The sequence below is a fragment of the Littorina saxatilis genome, linkage group LG16, assembly GCF_037325665.1.
Source record: "Littorina saxatilis isolate snail1 linkage group LG16, US_GU_Lsax_2.0, whole genome shotgun sequence".
Classification (NCBI taxonomy): domain Eukaryota; kingdom Metazoa; phylum Mollusca; class Gastropoda; order Littorinimorpha; family Littorinidae; genus Littorina; species Littorina saxatilis.
In genome coordinates, this window is record NC_090260.1 from 53,665,993 (window position 1) to 53,686,905 (window position 20,913).

Sequence of the window (20,913 nt, forward strand, 5' to 3'; positions counted from 1 at the left end):
TTGTTACTAGCTATACTGATCCTAGTCTTGATAATGTTCATTGCACGGTGTTGTTACTAGCTATACTGATCCTAGTCTTGATAATGTTCATTGGACGGTGTTGTTACTAGCTATACTGATCCAAGTCTTGATCATGTTCATTGCACGGTGTTGTTACTAGCTATACTGATCCAACTCTTGATAATGTTCATTGCACGGTGTTGTTACTAGCTATACTGATCCTAGTCTTGATAATGTTCATAGCACGGTGTTGTTACTAGCTATACTGATCCTAGTCTTGATCATGTTCATTGCACGGTGTTGTTACTAGCTATACTGATCCAAGTCTTAATAATGTTCATTGCACGGTGTTGTTACTAGCTATACTGATCCAAGTCTTGATAATGTTCATAGCACGGTGTTGTTACTAGCTATACTGATCCAAGTCTTGATAATGTTCATTGCACGGTGTTGTTACTAGCTATACTGATCCAAGTCTTGATAATGTTCATTGCACGGTGTTGTTACTAGCTATACTGATCCAAGTCTTGATAATGTTGATACTGTTCATTGCATGGTCTTGTTACTAGCTATACTGATCCTAGTCTTGATCATGTTCATTGCACGGTGTTGTTACTAGCTATACTGATCCTAGTCTTGATCATGTTCATTACACGGTGTTGTTACTAGCTATACTGATCCAAGTCTTGATAATGTTCATTGCATGGTGTTGTTACTAGCTATACTGATCCTAGTCTTGATCATGTTCACAGCACGGTGTTGTTACTAGCTATACTGATCCAAGTCTTGATCATGTTCATAATGTTCATAGCACGGTGTTGTTACTAGCTATACTGATCCTAGTCTTGATAATGTTCATTGCACGGTGTTGTTACTAGCTATACTGATCCAAGTCTTGATAATGTTCATTGCATGGTGTTGTTACTAGCTATACTGATCCTAGTCTTGATCATGTTCACAGCACGGTGTTGTTACTAGCTATACTGATCCAAGTCTTGATACTGTTCATAGCACGGTGTTGTTACTAGCTATACTGATCCAAGTCTTGATAATGTTCATTGCACGGTGTTGTTACTAGCTATACTGATCCAAGTCTTGATAATGTTCATTGCACGGTGTTGTTACTAGCTATACTGATCCTAGTCTTGATAATGTTCATAGCACGGTGTTGTTACTAGCTATACTGATCCAAGTCTTGATACTGTTCATAGCACGGTGTTGTTACTAGCTATACTGATCCAAGTCTTGATAATGTTGATAGCACGGTGTTGTTACTAGCTATACTGATCCTAGTCTTGATCATGTTCACTGCACGGTGTTGTTACTAGCTATACTGATCCAAGTCTTGATAATGTTCATAGCACGGTGTTGTTACTAGCTATACTGATCCAAGTCTTGATCATGTTCATTACACAGTGTTGCTACTAGCTATACTGATCCAAGTCTTGATAATGTTCATTGCATGGTGTTGTTACTAGCTATACTGATCCTAGTCTTGATCATGTTCATTGCACGGTGTTGTTACTAGCTATACTGATCCTAGTCTTGATACTGTTCATAGCACGGTGTTGTTACTAGCTATACTGATCCTAGTCTTGATAATGTTCATTGCACGGTGTTGTTACTAGCTATACTGATCCTAGTCTTGATAATGTTCATTGGACGGTGTTGTTACTAGCTATACTGATCCTAGTCTTGATACTGTTCATTGCACGGTGTTGTTACTAGCTATACTGATCCTAGTCTTGATAATGTTCATACTGTTCATAGCACGGTGTTGTTACTAGCTATACTGATCCTAGTCTTGATAATGTTCATACTGTTCATAGCACGGTGTTGTTACTAGCTATACTGATCCTAGTCTTGATACTGTTCATTGCACGGTGTTGTTACTAGCTATACTGATCCTAGTCTTGATAATGTTCATACTGTTCATTGCACGGTGTTGTTACTAGCTATACTGATCCAAGTCTTGATAATGTTCATTGCACGGTGTTGTTACTAGCTATACTGATCCAAGTCTTGATACTGTTCATTGCCCGGTGTTGTTACTAGCTATACTGATCCAAGTCTTGATATTGTTCATTGCCCGGTGTTGTTACTAGCTATTCTGATCCAAGTATTGATAATGTTCATTGCACGGTGTTGTTACTAGCTATACTGATCCAAGTCTTGATAATGTTCATTGCACGGTGTTGTTACTAGCTATACTGATCCAAGTCTTGATAATGTTCATTGCACGGTGTTGTTACTAGCTATACTGATCCAAGTCTTGATAATGTTCACTGCACGGTTTTGTTACTAGCTATACTGATCCAAGTCTTGATAATGTTCATTGCACGGTGTTGTTACTAGCTATACTGATCCAAGTCTTGATATTGTTCATTGCATGGTGTTATTACTAGCTATTCTGATCCAAGTCTTGATAATGTTCATTACACGGTGTTGTTACTAGCTATTCTGATCCAAGTCTTGATAATGTTCATTGCACGGTGTTGTCACTAGCTATACTGATCCAAGTCTTGATAATGTTCACTGCACGGTGTTGTTACTAGCTATACTGATCCAAGTATTGATAATGTTCACTGCACGGTGTTGTTACTAGCTATACTGATCCAAGTCTTGATAATGTTGATAGCACGGTGTTGTTACTAGCTATACTGATCCTAGTCTTAATAATGTTCATAGCACGGTGTTGTTACTAGCTATACTGATCCAACTCTTGATAATGTTCATTGCACGGTGTTGTTACTAGCTATACTGATCCAAGTCTTGATAATGTTCATTGCACGGTGTTGTTACTAGCTATACTGATCCAAGTCTTGATAATGTTCATTGCACGGTGTTGTTACTAGCTATACTGATCCAAGTTTTGATACTGTTCATTACGCGGTGTTGTTACTAGCTATACTGATCCAAGTCTTAATAATGTTCATTGCACGGTGTTGTTACTAGCTATACTGATCCAAGTCTTGATAATGTTCATTGCACGGTGTTGTTACTAGCTATACTGATCCAAGTCTTGATAATGTTCATTACACAGTGTTGTTACTAGCTATACTGATCCTAGTCTTGATAATGTTCATAGCACAGTGTTGTTACTAGCTATACTGATCCAAGTCTTGATAATGTTCATTGCACGGTGTTGTTACTAGCTATACTGATCCAAGTCTTGATAATGTTCATTGCACAGTGTTGTTACTAGCTATACTGATCCAAGTCTTGATAATGTTCATTGCACGGTGTTGTTACTAGCTATACTGATCCAAGTCTTGATAATGTTCATAGCACAGTGTTGTCACTAGCTATACTGATCCAAGTCTTGATAATGTTCATAGCACAGTGTTGTCACTAGCTATACTGATCCAAGTCTTGATAATGTTCATAGCACAGTGTTGTCACTAGCTATACTGATCCAAGTCTTGATAATGTTCATTACACAGTGTTGTTACTAGCTATACTGATCCAAGTCTTGATAATGTTCATTGCACGGTGTTGTTACTAGCTATACTGATCCAAGTCTTGATAATGTTCATTGCACGGTGTTGTTACTAGCTATACTGATCCTAGTCTTAATAATGTTTATACTGTTCATTGCACGGTGTTGTTACTAGCTATACTGATCCAAGTCTTGATAATGTTCACTGCACGGTGTTGTTACTAGCTATACTGATCCAAGTCTTGATACTGTTATAACACGGTGTTGTTACTAGCTATACTGATCCTAGTCTTGATACTGTTCATAGCACGGTGTTGTTACTAGCTATACTGATCCAAGTCTTGATACTGTTCATAGCACGGTGTTGTTACTAGCTATACTGATCCTAGTCTTGATACTGTTCATTGCACGGTGTTGTTACTAGCTATACTGATCCTAGTCTTGATCATGTTCACAGCACGGTGTTGTTACTAGCTATACTGATCCTAGTCTTGATACTGTTCATAGCACGGTGTTGTTACTAGCTATACTGATCCAAGTCTTGATAATGTTCATAGCACGGTGTTGTTACTAGCTATACTGATCCAAGTCTTGATAATGTTCATTGCACGGTGTTGTTACTAGCTATACTGATCCAAGTCTTGATAATGTTCATAGCACGGTGTTGTTACTAGCTATACTGATCCAAGTCTTGATAATGTTCATAGCACGGTGTTGTTACTAGCTATACTGATCCAAGTCTTGATCATGTTCATTGCACGGTGTTGTTACTAGCTATACTGATCCTAGTCTTGATCATGTTCATAGCACGGTGTTGTTACTAGCTATACTGATCCTAGTCTTGATAATGTTCATTGCACGGTGTTGTTACTAGCTATACTGATCCAAGTCTTGATACTGTTCATTGCACGGTGTTGTTACTAGCTATACTGATCCAAGTCTTGATAATGTTCATTGCACGGTGTTGTTACTAGCTATACTGATCCTAGTCTTGATCATGTTCATAGCACGGTGTTGTTACTAGCTATACTGATCCTAGTCTTGATCATGTTCATTGCACGGTGTTGTTACTAGCTATACTGATCCAAGTCTTGATAATGTTCATTGCACGGTGTTGTTACTAGCTATACTGATCCTAGTCTTGATAATGTTCATTGCACGGTGTTGTTACTAGCTATACTGATCCAAGTCTTGATCATGTTCATTGCACGGTGTTGTTACTAGCTATACTGATCCTAGTCTTGATACTGTTCATTGCACGGTGTTGTTACTAGCTATACTGATCCTAGTCTTGATACTGTTCATTGCACGGTGTTGTTACTAGCTATACTGATCCAAGTCTTGATACTGTTCATTACACGGTGTTGTTACTAGCTATACTGATCCAAGTCTTGATCATGTTCATTGCACGGTGTTGTTACTAGCTATACTGATCCAAGTCTTGATAATGTTCATTGCACGGTGTTGTTACTAGCTATACTGATCCAAGTCTTGATGATGTTCATTGCACGGTGTTGTTACTAGCTATACTGATCCTAGTCTTAATAATGTTCATTGCACGGTGTTGTTACTAGCTATACTGATCCAAGTCTTGATAATGTTCATTGCACGGTGTTGTTACTAGCTATACTGATCCAAGTCTTGATAATGTTCATTGCACGGTGTTGTTACTAGCTATACTGATCCAAGTCTTGATAATGTTCATAGCACGGTGTTGTTACTAGCTATACTGATCCAAGTCTTGATCATGTTCACTGCACGGTGTTGTTACTAGCTATACTGATCCAAGTCTTGATACTGTTCATTGCACGGTGTTGTTACTAGCTATACTGATCCCAGTCTTGATACTGTTCATAGCACGGTGTTGTTACTAGCTATACTGATCCAAGTCTTGATAATGTTCATTGCATGGTGTTGTTACTAGCTATACTGATCCTAGTCTTGATCATGTTCACAGCACGGTGTTGTTACTAGCTATACTGATCCAAGTCTTGATAATGTTCATAGCACGGTGTTGTTACTAGCTATACTGATCCAAGTCTTGATCATGTTCATTGCACGGTGTTGTTACTAGCTATACTGATCCCAGTCTTGATACTGTTCATAGCACGGTGTTGTTACTAGCTATACTGATCCTAGTCTTGATACTGTTCATTGCACGGTGTTGTTACTAGCTATACTGATCCAAGTCTTGATAATGTTCATTGCACGGTGTTGTTACTAGCTATACTGATCCAAGTCTTGATAATGTTCATTGCACGGTGTTGTTACTAGCTATACTGATCCAAGTCTTGATAATGTTCATAGCACGGTGTTGTTACTAGCTATACTGATCCTAGTCTTGATAATGTTCATAGCACGGTGTTGTTACTAGCTATACTGATCCAAGTCTTGATAATGTTCATAATGTTCATTGCACGGTGTTGCTACTAGTTATACTGATCCAAGTCTTGATAATGTTCATTACACGGTGTTGTTACTAGCTATACTGATCCAAGTCTTAATAATGTTCATTGCATGGTGTTGTTACTAGCTATACTGATCCAAGTCTTGATCATGTTCATAATGTTCATTACACGGTGTTGTTACTAGCTATACTGATCCAAGTCTTGATAATGTTCATAGTACGGTGTTGTTACTAGCTATTCTGATCCAAGTCTTGATAATGTTCATTGCACGGTGTTGTTACTAGCTATACTGATCCTAGTCTTGATAATGTTCATTGCACAGTGTTGTTACTAGCTATACTGATCCAAGTCTTGATCATGTTCATTGCACGGTGTTGTTACTAGCTATACTGATCCTAGTCTTGATAATGTTCATTGCACGGTGTTGTTACTAGCTATACTGATCTAAGTCTTGATAATGTTCATTGCATGGTTTTGTTACTAGCTATACTGATCCTAGTCTTGATAATGTTCATTGCACAGTGTTGTTACTAGCTATACTGATCCAAGTCTTGATAATGTTCATAGCACGGTGTTGTTACTAGCTATACTGATCCTAGTCTCGATAATGTTCATTGCACGGTGTTGTTACTAGCTATACTGATCCAAGTCTTGATAATGTTCATTGCATGGTGTTGTTACTAGCTATACTGATCCAAGTCTTGATAATGTTCATTACACGGTGTTGTTACTAGCTATACTGATCCAAGTCTTGATAATGTTCATTGCATGGTGTTGTTACTAGCTATACTGATCCTAGTCTTGATCATGTTCACAGCACGGTGTTGTTACTAGCTATACTGATCCAAGTCTTGATACTGTTCATAGCACGGTGTTGTTACTAGCTATACTGATCCAAGTCTTGATCATGTTCATTGCACGGTGTTGTTACTAGCTATACTGATCCCAGTCTTGATACTGTTCATAGCACGGTGTTGTTACTAGCTATACTGATCCTAGTCTTGATGCTGTTCATTGCACGGTGTTGTTACTAGCTATACTGATCCAAGTCTTGATAATGTTCATAGCACGGTGTTGTTACTAGCTATACTGATCCAAGTCTTGATAATGTTCATTGCACGGTGTTGTTACTAGCTATACTGATCCAAGTATTGATAATGTTCATAGCACGGTGTTGTTACTAGCTATACTGATCCAAGTCTTGATCATGTTCATTGCACGGTGTTGTTACTAGCTATACTGATCCAAGTCTTGATAATGTTCATACTGTTCATAGCACGGTGTTGTTACTAGCTATACTGATCCCAGTCGTGATAATGTTCATTGCACGGTGTTGTTACTAGCTATACTGATCCAAGTCTTGATAATGTTCATAGCACGGTGTTGCTACTAGCTATACTGATCCTAGTCTTGATAATGTTCATACTGTTCATAGCACGGTGTTGTTACTAGCTATACTGATCCAAGTCTTGATAATGTTCATTGCACGGTGTTGTTACTAGCTATACTGATCCTAGTCTTGATACTGTTCATTGCACGGTGTTGTTACTAGCTATACTGATCCAAGTCTTGATAATGTTCATTGCCCGGTGTTGTTACTAGCTATACTGATCCAAGTATTGATAATGTTCATAGCACGGTGTTGTTACTAGCTATACTGATCCTAGTCTTGATCATGTTCATAATGTTCATTGCACGGTGTTGTTACTAGCTATACTGATCCAAGTCTTGATAATGTTCATAGCACGGTGTTGTTACTAGCTATACTGATCCAAGTCTTGATAATGTTCATAGCACGGTGTTGTTACTAGCTATACTGATCCAAGTCTTGATAATGTTCATTGGACGGTGTTGTTACTAGCTATACTAATCCTAGTCTTGATATTGCTCATTGCACGGTGTTGTTACTAGCTATACTGATCCTAGTCTTGATAATGTTCATTGCACGGTGTTGTTACTAGCTATACTGATCCTAGTCTTGATAATGTTCATTGCACGGTGTTGTTACTAGCTATACTGATCCAAGTCTTGATAATGTTCATTACACGGTGTTGTTACTAGCTATACTGATCCAAGTCTTGATCATGTTCATTGCACGGTGTTGTTACTAGCTATACTGATCCAAGTCTTGATAATGTTCATTGCACGGTGTTGTTACTAGCTATACTGATCCAAGTCTTGATAATGTTCATAGCACGGTGTTGTTACTAGCTATACTGATCCTAGTCTTGATAATGTTCATTGCACGGTGTTGTTACTAGCTATACTGATCCAAGTCTTGATAATGTTCATTGGACGGTGTTGTTACTAGCTATACTGATCCAAGTCTTGATCATGTTCATTGCACGGTGTTGTTACTAGCTATACTGATCCAACTCTTGATAATGTTCATTGCACGGTGTTGTTACTAGCTATACTGATCCAAGTCTTGATAATGTTCATTGCACGGTGTTGTTACTAGCTATACTGATCCTAGTCTTGATAATGTTCATAGCACAGTGTTGTTACTAGCTATACTGATCCAAGTCTTGATAATGTTCATTACACGGTGTTGTTACTAGCTATACTGATCCAAGTCTTGATAATGTTCATTACACGGTGTTGTTACTAGCTATACTGATCCAAGTCTTGATAATGTTCATACTGTTCATTGCATGGTGTTATTACTAGCTATTCTGATCCAAGTCTTGATAATGTTCATTGCACGGTGTTGTTACTAGCTATTCTGATCCAAGTCTTGATCATGTTCATTACACGGTGTTGTTACTAGCTATTCTGATCCAAGTCTTGATAATGTTCATTGCACGGTGTTGTTACTAGCTATACTGATCCTAGTCTTGATAATGTTCATAGCACGGTGTTGTTACTAGCTATACTGATCCAAGTCTTGATCATGTTCATAATGTTCATTACACGGTGTTGTTACTAGCTATACTGATCCAAGTCTTGATCATGTTCATTGCACGGTGTTGTTACTAGCTATACTGATCCAAGTCTTGATCATGTTCATTGCACGGTGTTGTTACTAGCTATACTGATCCAAGTCTTGATCATGTTCATTGCACGGTGTTGTTACTAGCTATACTGATCCTAGTCTTGATCATGTTCATAGCACGGTGTTGTTACTAGCTATACTGATCCAAGTCTTGATAATGTTCATTGCACGGTGTTGTTACTAGCTATACTGATCCTAGTCTTGATAATGTTCATAGCACGGTGTTGTTACTAGCTATACTGATCCAAGTCTTGATCATGTTCATAATGTTCATAGCACGGTGTTGTTACTAGCTATACTGATCCTAGTCTTGATCATGTTCATTGCACGGTGTTGTTACTAGCTATACTGATCCAAGTCTTGATCATGTTCATTGCACGGTGTTGTTACTATCTATACTGATCCAAGTCTTGATATTGTTCATTACACGGTGTTGTTACTAGCTATACTGATCCAAGTCTTGATAATGTTCATAGCACGGTGTTGTTACTAGCTATACTGATCCAAGTCTTGATAATGTTCATTGGACGGTGTTGTTACTAGCTATACTAATCCTAGTCTTGATCATGTTCATTGCACGGTGTTGTTACTATCTATACTGATCCAAGTCTTGATAATGTTCATTGCACGGTGTTGTTACTAGCTATACTGATCCTAGTCTTGATAATGTTCATTGCACGGTGTTGTTACTAGCTATACTGATCCTAGTCTTGATAATGTTCATTGCACGGTGTTGTTACTAGCTATACTGATCCTAGTCTTGATAATGTTCATAGCACGGTGTTGTTACTAGCTATACTGATCCTAGTCTTGATCATGTTCATTGCACGGTGTTGTTACTAGCTATACTGATCCAAGTCTTGATAATGTTCATTGGACGGTGTTGTTACTAGCTATACTGATCCAAGTCTTGATCATGTTCATTGCACGGTGTTGTTACTAGCTATACTGATCCAACTCTTGATAATGTTCATTGCATGGTGTTGTTACTAGCTATACTGATCCAAGTCTTGATCATGTTCATTGCACGGTGTTGTTACTAGCTATACTGATCCTAGTCTTGATAATGTTCATAGCACGGTGTTGTTACTAGCTATACTGATCCAAGTCTTGATCATGTTCATTGCACGGTGTTGTTACTAGCTATACTGATCCAAGTCTTGATAATGTTCATTGCACGGTGTTGTTACTAGCTATACTGATCCTAGTCTTGATAATGTTCATTGCACGGTGTTGTTACTAGCTATACTGATCCTAGTCTTGATAATGTTCATACTGTTCATAGCACGGTGTTGTTACTAGCTATACTGATCCTAGTCTTGATAATGTTCATACTGTTCATAGCACGGTGTTGTTACTAGCTATACTGATCCTAGTCTTGATAATGTTCATTGCACGGTGTTGTTACTAGCTATACTGATCCAAGTCTTGATAATGTTCATTGCACGGTGTTGTTACTAGCTATACTGATCCTAGTCTTGATAATGTTCATAGCACGGTGTTGTTACTAGCTATACTGATCCAAGTCTTGATAATGTTCATAGCACGGTGTTGTTACTAGCTATACTGATCCAAGTCTTGATAATGTTCATTGCACGGTGTTGTTACTAGCTATACTGATCCTAGTCTTGATAATGTTCATTGCACAGTGTTGTTACTAGCTATACTGATCCTAGTCTTGATAATGTTCATTGCACGGTGTTGTTACTAGCTATACTGATCCAAGTCTTGATAATGTTCATTGCATGGTGTTGTCACTAGTTATACTGATCCAAGTCTTGATATTGTTCATTGGACGGTGTTGTTACTAGCTATACTGATCCAAGTCTTGATCATGTTTATACTGTTCATTGCAGGCTTGCTCGGTGACGAAGAAAACGGTTTTCGGCTTCACGACCTATGACCTTGGCTGTGAGGACAAAACGGTAAGTGCTTTCCTGTCCTTGACCTTGGCAGACCGCCTTGCTCTTTCATGTATGTCAGTCCACACGTCACAGCGGCCCCCCTCACTGTTCTTCACAGTGAAACATGCCTTGCTGTTATGTCAGTCCACACGTCACAGCGGCCCCCCTCACTGTTCTTCACAGTGAAACATGCCTTGCTGTTATCTCAGTCCACACGTCACAGCGGCCCACCTCACTGTTCTTCACAGTGAAACATGCCTTGCTGTGATGTCAGTCCACACGTCACAGCGGCCCCCCTCACTGTTCTTCACAGTGAAACATGCCTTGCTGTTATGTCAGTCCACACGTCACAGCGGCCCCCCTCACTGTTCTTCACAGTGAAACATGCCTTGCTGTTATGTCAGTCCACACGTCACAGCGGCCCCCCTCACTGTTCTTCACAGAGAAACATGCCTTGCTGTGATGTCAGTCCACACGTCACAGCGGCCCCCCCCTCACTGTTCTTCACAGTGAAACATGCCTTGCTGTGATGTCAGTCCACACGTCACAGCGGCCCCCCTCACTGTTCTTCACAGTGAAACATGCCTTGCTGTTATGTCAGTCCACACGTCACAGCGGCCCCCCTCACTGTTCTTCACAGTGAAACATGCCTTGCTGTTATGTCAGTCCACACGTCACAGCGGCCCCCCTCACTGTTCTTCACAGTGAAACCTGCCTTGCTGTTATGTCAGTCCACACGTCACAGCGGCCCCCCTCACTGTTCTTCACAGTGAAACATGCCTTGCTGTTATGTCAGTCCACACGTCACAGCGGCCCCCCTCACTGTTCTTCACAGTGAAACATGCCTTGCTGTTATGTCAGTCCACACGTCACAGCGGCCCCCCTCACTGTTCTTCACAGTGAAACATGCCTTGCTGTTATGTCAGTCCACACGTCACAGCGGCCCCCCTCACTGTTCTTCACAGTGAAACATGCCTTGCTGTTATGTCAGTCCACACGTCACAGCGGCCCCCCTCACTGTTCTTCACAGTGAAACATGCCTTGCTGTTATGTCAGTCCACCCGTCACAGCGGCCCACCTCACTGTTCTTCACAGTAAAACATGCCTTGCTGTTATGTCAGTCCACACGTCACAGCGGCCCCCCTCACTGTTCTTCACAGTGAAACATGCCTTGCTGTTATGTCAGTCCACACGTCACAGCGGCCCACCTCACTGTTCTTCACAGTGAAACATGCCTTGCTGTTATGTCAGTCCATAGAGACAGGGGTCCAAAGAGACAGGGGTCCAAAGAGACAGGGGTCCAAAGAGACAGGGGTCCATAGAGACAGGGGCCCAAAGAGACAGGGGTCCAAAGAGACAGGGGTCCAAAGAGACAGGGGTCCATAGAAACAGGGGCCCATAGAGACAGGGGTCCATAGAGACAGGGGTCCATAGAGACATGGGCCATAGAGACAGGGGTCCATAGAGACAGGGGTCCATAGAGACAGGGGTCCATAGAAACAGGGGTCCATAGAGACAGGGGCCCAAAGAGACGGGGGTCCATAGAGACAGGGGTCCATAGAGACAGGGGTCCATAGAGACAGGGGTCCATAGAGACAGGGGTCCAAAGAGACAGGGGTCCATAGAGACAGGGGCCCAAAGAGACAGGGGTCCATAGAGACATGGGCCATAGAGACAGGGGTCCATAAAGACAGGGGTCCATAGAGACAGGGGTCCAAAGAGACAGGGGTCCATAGAGACAGGGGTCCATAGAGACAGGGGTCCATAGAGACAGGGGTCCATAAAGACAGGGGTCCATAGAGACAGGGGTCCATAGAGACAGGGGTCCAAAGAGACAGGGGTCCATAGAGACAGGGGCCCAAAGAGACAGGGGCCCAAAGAGACAGGGGTCCATAGAGACAGGGGTCCATAGAGACAGGGGTCCATAGAGACAGGGGTCCATAGAGACAGGGGTCCTAAGAGACAGGGGTCCTAAGAGACAGGGGCCCAAAGAGACAGGGGTCCATAGAGACAGGGGTCCTAAGAGACAGGGGTCCTAAGAGACAGGGGCCCAAAGAGACAGGGGCCCAAAGAGACAGGGGTCCATAGAGACAGGGGCCCATAGAGACAGGGGTCCATAGAGACAGGGGTCCATAGAGACAGGGGTCCATAGACACAGGGGTCCATAGAGACAGGGGTCCATAGAGACAGGGGCCCATAGACACAGGGGTCCATAGAGACAGGGGCCCATAGAGACAGGGGTCCATAGACACAGGGGTCCATAGAGACAGGGGTCCATAGAGACAGGGGCCCATAGACACAGGGGTCCATAGAGACAGGGGTCCATAGAGACAGGGGTCCATAGAGACAGGGGTCCATAGAGACAGGGGTCCAAAGAGACAGGGGTCCATAGAGACAGGGGCCCATAGAGACAGGGGTCCATAGACACAGGGGTCCATAGAGACAGGGGTCCATAGAGACGGGGGCCCAAAGAGACAGGGGCCCAAAGAGACAGGGGTCCATAGAGACGGGGGCCCAAAGAGACAGGGGTCCATAGAGACAGGGGTCCATAGAGACAGGGGCCCAAAGAGACAGGGGCCCAAAGAGACAGGGGCCCATAGAGACAGGGGTCCAAAGAGACAGGGGTCCAAAGAGACAGGGGTCCATAGAGACAGGGGCCCAAAGAGACAGGGGCCCATAGAGACAGGGGTCCAAAGAGACAGGGGTCCATAGAGACAGGGGTCCATAGAGACAGGGGTCCATAGAGACAGGGGCCCATAGAGACAGGGGTCCATAGAGACAGGGGTCCATAGAGACAGGGGCCCAAAGAGACAGGGGTCCATAGAGACAGGGGTCCATAGAGACAGGGGTCCAAAGAGACAGGGGCCCAAAGAGACAGGGGCCCAAAGAGACAGGGGTCCATAGACTTGTTTGTTTATAAAGTGAACAAAACAGTGTTGTCAGGAGTGGGCAGCAGCATAATGACGTCACACTCTTCTCTCCGCAGCAATGTCAGGGCAAGACGCTGAACGTTGACCAGCAGCAGTGCTGTGACTCCCACCTCTGTAACACCAATCTGGCCGGCGTCTCCCCTGACCTTTACACCTCTCCTCCCCCCTCCACCACCACCCCCACACCAGGTAAGTCTCACCTGACCTCTACACCTGCCTTCCCCCCTCCACCACCACCCCCACACCAGGTAAGTCTCACCTGACATCTACACCTCCCTTCCCCCCTCCACCACCACCCCCACACCAGGTAAGTCTCATCCGACATCTACACCTCCCTTCCCCCCTCCACCACCACCCCCACACCAGGTAAGTCTCACCTGACATCTACACCTCCCTTCCCCCCTCCACCACCACCCCCACACCAGGTAAGTCTCACTTGACCTCTACACCTCCCTTCCCACCTCCACCACCACCCCCACACCAGGTAAGTCTCAACTGACATCTACACCTCCCTTCCCCCCTCCACCACCACCCCCACACCAGGTAAGTCTCACCTGACATCTACACCTCCCTTCCCCCCTCCACCACCACCCCCACACCAGGTAAGTCTCATCCGACATCTACACCTCCCTTCCCCCCTCCACCACCACCCCCACACCAGGTAAGTCTCACCTGACATCTACACCTCCCTTCCCCCCTCCACCACCACCCCCACACCAGGTAAGTCTCACTTGACCTCTACACCTCCCTTCCCACCTCCACCACCACCCCCACACCAGGTAAGTCTCACCTGACATCTACACCTCCCTTCCCCCCTCCACCACCACCCCCACACCAGGTAAGTCTCACCTGACATCTACACCTCCCTTCCCCCCTCCACCACCACCCCCACACCAGGTAAGTCTCACCTGACATCTACACCTCCCTTCCCCCCTCCACCACCACCCCCACACCAGGTAAGTCTCACCTGACATCTACACCTCCCTTCCCCCCTCCACCACCACCCCCACACCAGGTAAGTCTCACCTGACATCTACACCTCCCTTCCCCCCTCCACCACCACCCCCACACCAGGTAAGTCTCATCCGACATCTACACCTCCCTTCCCCCCTCCACCACCACCCCCACACCAGGTAAGTCTCATCCGACATCTACACCTCCCTTCCCCCCTCCACCACCACCCCCACACCAGGTAAGTCTCATCCGACATCTACACCTCCCTTCCCCCCTCCACCACCACCCCACACCAGGTAAGTCTCATCCGACATCTACACCTCCCTTCCCCCTCCACCACCACCCCCACACCAGGTAAGTCTCATCCGACATCTACACCTCCCTTCCCCCCTCCACCACCACCCCCACACCAGGTAAGTCTCATCCGACATCTACACCTCCCTTCCCCCCTCCACCACCACCCCCACACCAGGTAAGTCTCATCCGACATCTACACCTCCCTTCCCCCCTCCACCACCACCCCCACACCAGGTAAGTCTCACCTGACATCTACACCTCCCTTCCCCCCTCCACCACCACCCCCACACCAGGTAAGTCTCATCCGACATCTACACCTCCCTTCCCCCCTCCACCACCACCCCCACACCAGGTAAGTCTCACCTGACATCTACACCTCCCTTCCCCCCTCCACCACCACCCCCACACCAGGTAAGTCTCACTTGACCTCTACACCTCCCTTCCCACCTCCACCACCACCCCCACACCAGGTAAGTCTCACCTGACATCTACACCTCCCTTCCCCCCTCCACCACCACCCCCACACCAGGTAAGTCTCACCTGACATCTACACCTCCCTTCCCCCCTCCACCACCACCCCCACACCAGGTAAGTCTCACCTGACATCTACACCTCCCTTCCCCCCTCCACCACCACCCCCACACCAGGTAAGTCTCATCCGACATCTACACCTCCCTTCCCCCCTCCACCACCACCCCCACACCAGGTAAGTCTCACCTGACATCTACACCTCCCTTCCCCCCTCCACCACCACCCCCACACCAGGTAAGTCTCACCTGACATCTACACCTCCCTTCCCCCCTCCACCACCACCCCCACACCAGGTAAGTCTCATCCGACATCTACACCTCCCTTCCCCCCTCCACCACCACCCCCACACCAGGTAAGTCTCATCCGACATCTACACCTCCCTTCCCCCCTCCACCACCACCCCCACACCAGGTAAGTCTCATCCGACATCTACACCTCCCTTCCCCCCTCCACCACCACCCCCACACCAGGTAAGTCTCATCCGACATCTACACCTCCCTTCCCCCCTCCACCACCACCCCCACACCAGGTAAGTCTCATCCGACATCTACACCTCCCTTCCCCCCTCCACCACCACCCCCACACCAGGTAAGTCTCACCTGACATCTACACCTCCCTTCCCCCCTCCACCACCACCCCCACACCAGGTAAGTCTCACCTGACATCTACACCTCCCTTCCCCCCTCCACCACCACCCCCACACCAGGTAAGTCTCATCCGACATCTACACCTCCCTTCCCCCCTCCACCACCACCCCCACACCAGGTAAGTCTCATCCGACATCTACACCTCCCTTCCCCCCTCCACCACCACCCCCACACCAGGTAAGTCTCATCCGACATCTACACCTCCCTTCCCCCCTCCACCACCACCCCCACACCAGGTAAGTCTCATCCGACATCTACACCTCCCTTCCCCCCTCCACCACCACCCCCACACCAGGTAAGTCTCATCCGACATCTACACCTCCCTTCCCCCCTCCACCACCACCCCCACACCAGGTAAGTCTCACCCGACATCTACACCTCCCTTCCCCCCTCCACCACCACCCCCACACCAGGTAAGTCTCATCCGACATCTACACCTCCCTTCCCCCCTCCACCACCACCACCACACCAGGTAAGTCTCACCTGACATCTACACCTCCCTTCCCCCCTCCACCACCACCCCCACACCAGGTAAGTCTCACTTGACCTCTACACCTCCCTTCCCCCCTCCACCACCACCCCCACACCAGGTAAGTCTCACCTGACATCTACACCTCCCTTCCCCCCTCCACCACCACCCCCACACCAGGTAAGTCTCACCTGACATCTACACCTCCCTTCCCCCCTCCACCACCACCCCCACACCAGGTAAGTCTCACCTGACATCTACACCTCCCTTCCCCCCTCCACCACCACCCCCACACCAGGTAAGTCTCATCCGACATCTACACCTCCCTTCCCCCCTCCACCACCACCCCCACACCAGGTAAGTCTCATCCGACATCTACACCTCCCTTCCCCCCTCCACCACCACCCCCACACCAGGTAAGTCTCATCCGACATCTACACCTCCCTTCCCCCCTCCACCACCACCCCCACACCAGGTAAGTCTCACCTGACATCTACACCTCCCTTCCCCCCTCCACCACCACCCCCACACCAGGTAAGTCTCATCCGACATATACACCTCCCTTCCCCCCTCCACCACCACCCCCACACCAGGTAAGTCTCATCCGACATCTACACCTCCCTTCCCCCCTCCACCACCACCCCCACACCAGGTAAGTCTCATCCGACATCTACACCTCCCTTCCCCCCTCCACCACCACCCCCACACCAGGTAAGTCTCATCCGACATCTACACCTCCCTTCCCCCCTCCACCACCACCCCCACACCAGGTAAGTCTCATCCGACATCTACACCTCCCTTCCCCCCTCCACCACCACCCCCACACCAGGTAAGTCTCACCTGACATCTACACCTCCCTTCCCCCCTCCACCACCACCCCCACACCAGGTAAGTCTCATCCGACATCTACACCTCCCTTCCCCCCTCCACCACCACCCCCACACCAGGTAAGTCTCACCTGACCTCTACACCTCCCTTCCCCCCTCCACCACCACCCCCACACCAGGTAAGTCTCATCCGACATCTACACCTCCCTTCCCCCCTCCACCACCACCCCCACACCAGGTAAGTCTCATCCGACATCTACACCTCCCTTCCCCCCTCCACCACCACCCCCACACCAGGTAAGTCTCATCCGACATCTACACCTCCCTTCCCCCCTCCACCACCACCCCCACACCAGGTAAGTCTCATCCGACATCTACACCTCCCTTCCCCCCTCCACCACCACCCCCACACCAGGTAAGTCTCATCCGACATCTACACCTCCCTTCCCCCCTCCACCACCACCCCCACACCAGGTAAGTCTCATCCGACATCTACACCTCCCTTCCCCCCTCCACCACCACCCCCACACCAGGTAAGTCTCATCCGACATCTACACCTCCCTTCCCCCCTCCACCACCACCCCCACACCAGGTAAGTCTCACCTGACATCTACACCTCCCTTCCCCCCTCCACCACCACCCCCACACCAGGTAAGTCTCATCCGACATCTACACCTCCCTTCCCCCCTCCACCACCACCCTCACACCAGGTAAGTCTCACCAGACCTCTACACCTCCCTTCCCCCCTCCACCACCACCCCCACACCAGGTAAGTCTCATCCGACATCTACACCTCCCTTCCCCCCTCCACCACCACCCCCACACCAGGTAAGTCTCATCCGACATCTACACCTCCCTTCCCCCCTCCACCACCACCCCCACACCAGGTAAGTCTCATCCGACATCTACACCTCCCTTCCCCCCTCCACCACCACCCCCACACCAGGTAAGTCTCACCTGACATCTACACCTCCCTTCCCCCCTCCACCACCACCCCCACACCAGGTAAGTCTCATCCGACATCTACACCTCCCTTCCCCCCTCCACCACCACCCCCACACCAGGTAAGTCTCACCTGACATCTACACCTCCCTTCCCCCCTCCACCACCACCCCCACACCAGGTAAGTCTCATCCGACATCTACACCTCCCCTCCTCCCTCCAAAACGGGGTCTGTTGTCAAGCGCCATAAAAATCTTCACTTCTTTGAAAGAGTGTAGCTGGATGATGGTACAAAGAAAATGTCCACAAGGCTGAAGAACGTTACATGAATTAAAGTTGTTCCATATTCTACAATCTGACGAAAGAAAAGGGAAATCGAAACTGGGGAAAAGGGGAATAACTCTGACAAGCCAAAATAACTTCCGAAGAGCGCTTCAAACGAGAATAATGCAGCTGCTGTGTCAAAATTTAAGCAATAAGATTACAAAGTGTACATGCGAGTATAAAGTGCAACACTTGAACTTTTATTTGGAACAGTCCAGATAATTCTACTCATTGATCTTCCGCTCCAAAAGATGGCCGCAAAATGGGTGCCTCATTAGCTGACAGAGGAACGGAAGGAGCATCAGGGTCCTCTTGAACGTGATCTGCTCAACCGCTGTGAACCCAGTAGACCCAAATTTGTTGTTACTGTAGTCACTGATTATGAGACTTTGGTTTCCTTCTACTTTAGGGCCAGAGAACACAGAAACAAAGCATGTCTAGACCAAAATGACGAGATGCATCACATTTGTAAGCGAGGTTTTTAAAGCAGAAACAGGGCTATTCGCTGTATTGTTTTACCAGAGAGGTCCCGTTGCTGTTGATATTCTGTCTACTAACAGCACTGTCATTGTCTTGTACTGTGCAAAAACCTTTTTACCCAAACTTACTTAAGAGTTTAGCAGTCAGCGACCAGTTTAGCAGTCAGTCAGCAGTTTATCAGTCAGTCAGCAGTTTAGCAGTCAGCGACCAAACTGCGAAACACAGTCTGCCCTTCTCCTTCATCAAAATGTCAGTCTCTACAAAAGAAGGGCCATAACTTCATTCCAAAAGACCAAAAGGTCCCATTTTCACATTCTTCAAACCTGCTTGCACACCTAACCCTAACCCTAACCCTAACCCTAACCCTAACCCTAACCCTAACCCTAACCTGCTTGCACACGTTGTGGTTTCTGGTTATACCCTTTTTGAAATTCAGACCTTTTGCCAACAAGGGTCAAAGCACCCAGGACCTAAAAAAAGCCGTCAAATCAGAGCTCAAAAGCAATCCCAAATAAGGCCACCTAAAGGTATTTTTCTGATTAGCTTAGGCAAGTATGACTCTGCATCGATGTAGTAGGAGAGTAGTTCTAATGACTGCCGTATTTTGGGCCAGATACGCCAAACAGATTCTGCAAAAATCACATTTGATCATTTTGTTTGCATCATACCTCGTATTATAATGTGTGTGTGTCATCGTCATGCGTGTATCAACGTCCTGTGTGTATCATGTGTGTATCATCGCCCTCTGTGTATCACTGTCCTCTGTGTATATTCGTTCTCTGTGTATCATCGTCCTGTGTGTATCATGTTTGTATCATCGTCCTGTGTGTCTCATGTGTGTATCATCGTCATGTGTGTATCATGTGTGTATCATCGTCATGTGTGTATCATGTGTGTATCATCGTCCTTTGTGTATAATGTGTGTATCATCGTCATGTGTGTATCATCGTCCTATGTGTATCATGTGTGTATCATCGTCCTGTGTGTATCATGTGTGTATCATCGTCATGTGTGTACCATCGTCCTGTGTGTATCATCATCCTATGTGTATCATGTGTGTATCATCGTCCTGTGTGTATCATGTGTGTATCATCGTCCTGTGTGTATCATGTGTGTATCATCGTCCTGTGTGTATCATGTGTGTATCATCGTCCTGTGTGTATCATGTGTGTATCATCGTCATGTGTGTATCATGTGTGTATCATCGTCATGTGTGTACCATCGTCCTGTGTGTATCATGTGTGTATCATCGTCATGTGTGTACCATCGTCCTGTGTGTATCATCGTCCTATGTGTATCATGTGTGTATCATCGTCCTGTGTGTATCACGTGTGTATCATCGTCATCGTCATGAGTGTACCATCGTCCTGTGTGTATCATCGTCCTATGTGTATCATGTGTGTATCATCGTCCTGTGTGTATCATGTGTGTATCATCGTCCTGTGTGTATCATGTGTGTATCATCGTCCTGTGTGTATCATGTGTGTATCATCGTCATGTGTGTATCATGTGTGTATCATCGTCCTGTGTGTATCATCGTCATGTGAGTAGCATGTGTGTATCATCGTCCTGTGTGTATCATCGTCATGTGAGTAGCATGTGTGTACCATCGTCCTGTGTGTATCATCGTCCTATGTGTTTCATGTGCGTATCATCGTCCTGTGTGTATCATCGTCATGTGTGTATCATCGTCCTGTGTGTATCATGTGTGTATCATCGTCATGTATGTACCATCGTCATGTGTGTATCATCGTCCTATGTGTATC

General features: G+C 46.4%; 1 protein-coding gene across 1 annotated transcript in view; it reads left to right on the forward strand.

The window, feature by feature from the left end:
* The window catches only part of LOC138950065 (mucin-2-like), a 155,097-nt gene that overhangs the window by 48,489 nt on the left and 85,695 nt on the right, over positions 1-20,913 (forward strand). Inside the window, exons 4-5 of the mRNA XM_070321845.1 lie at positions 10,699-10,767; positions 13,733-13,865. Coding sequence (XP_070177946.1) covers positions 10,699-10,767; positions 13,733-13,865 — 202 coding nt within the window. The remainder of the gene's footprint in view (positions 1-10,698; positions 10,768-13,732; positions 13,866-20,913) is intronic.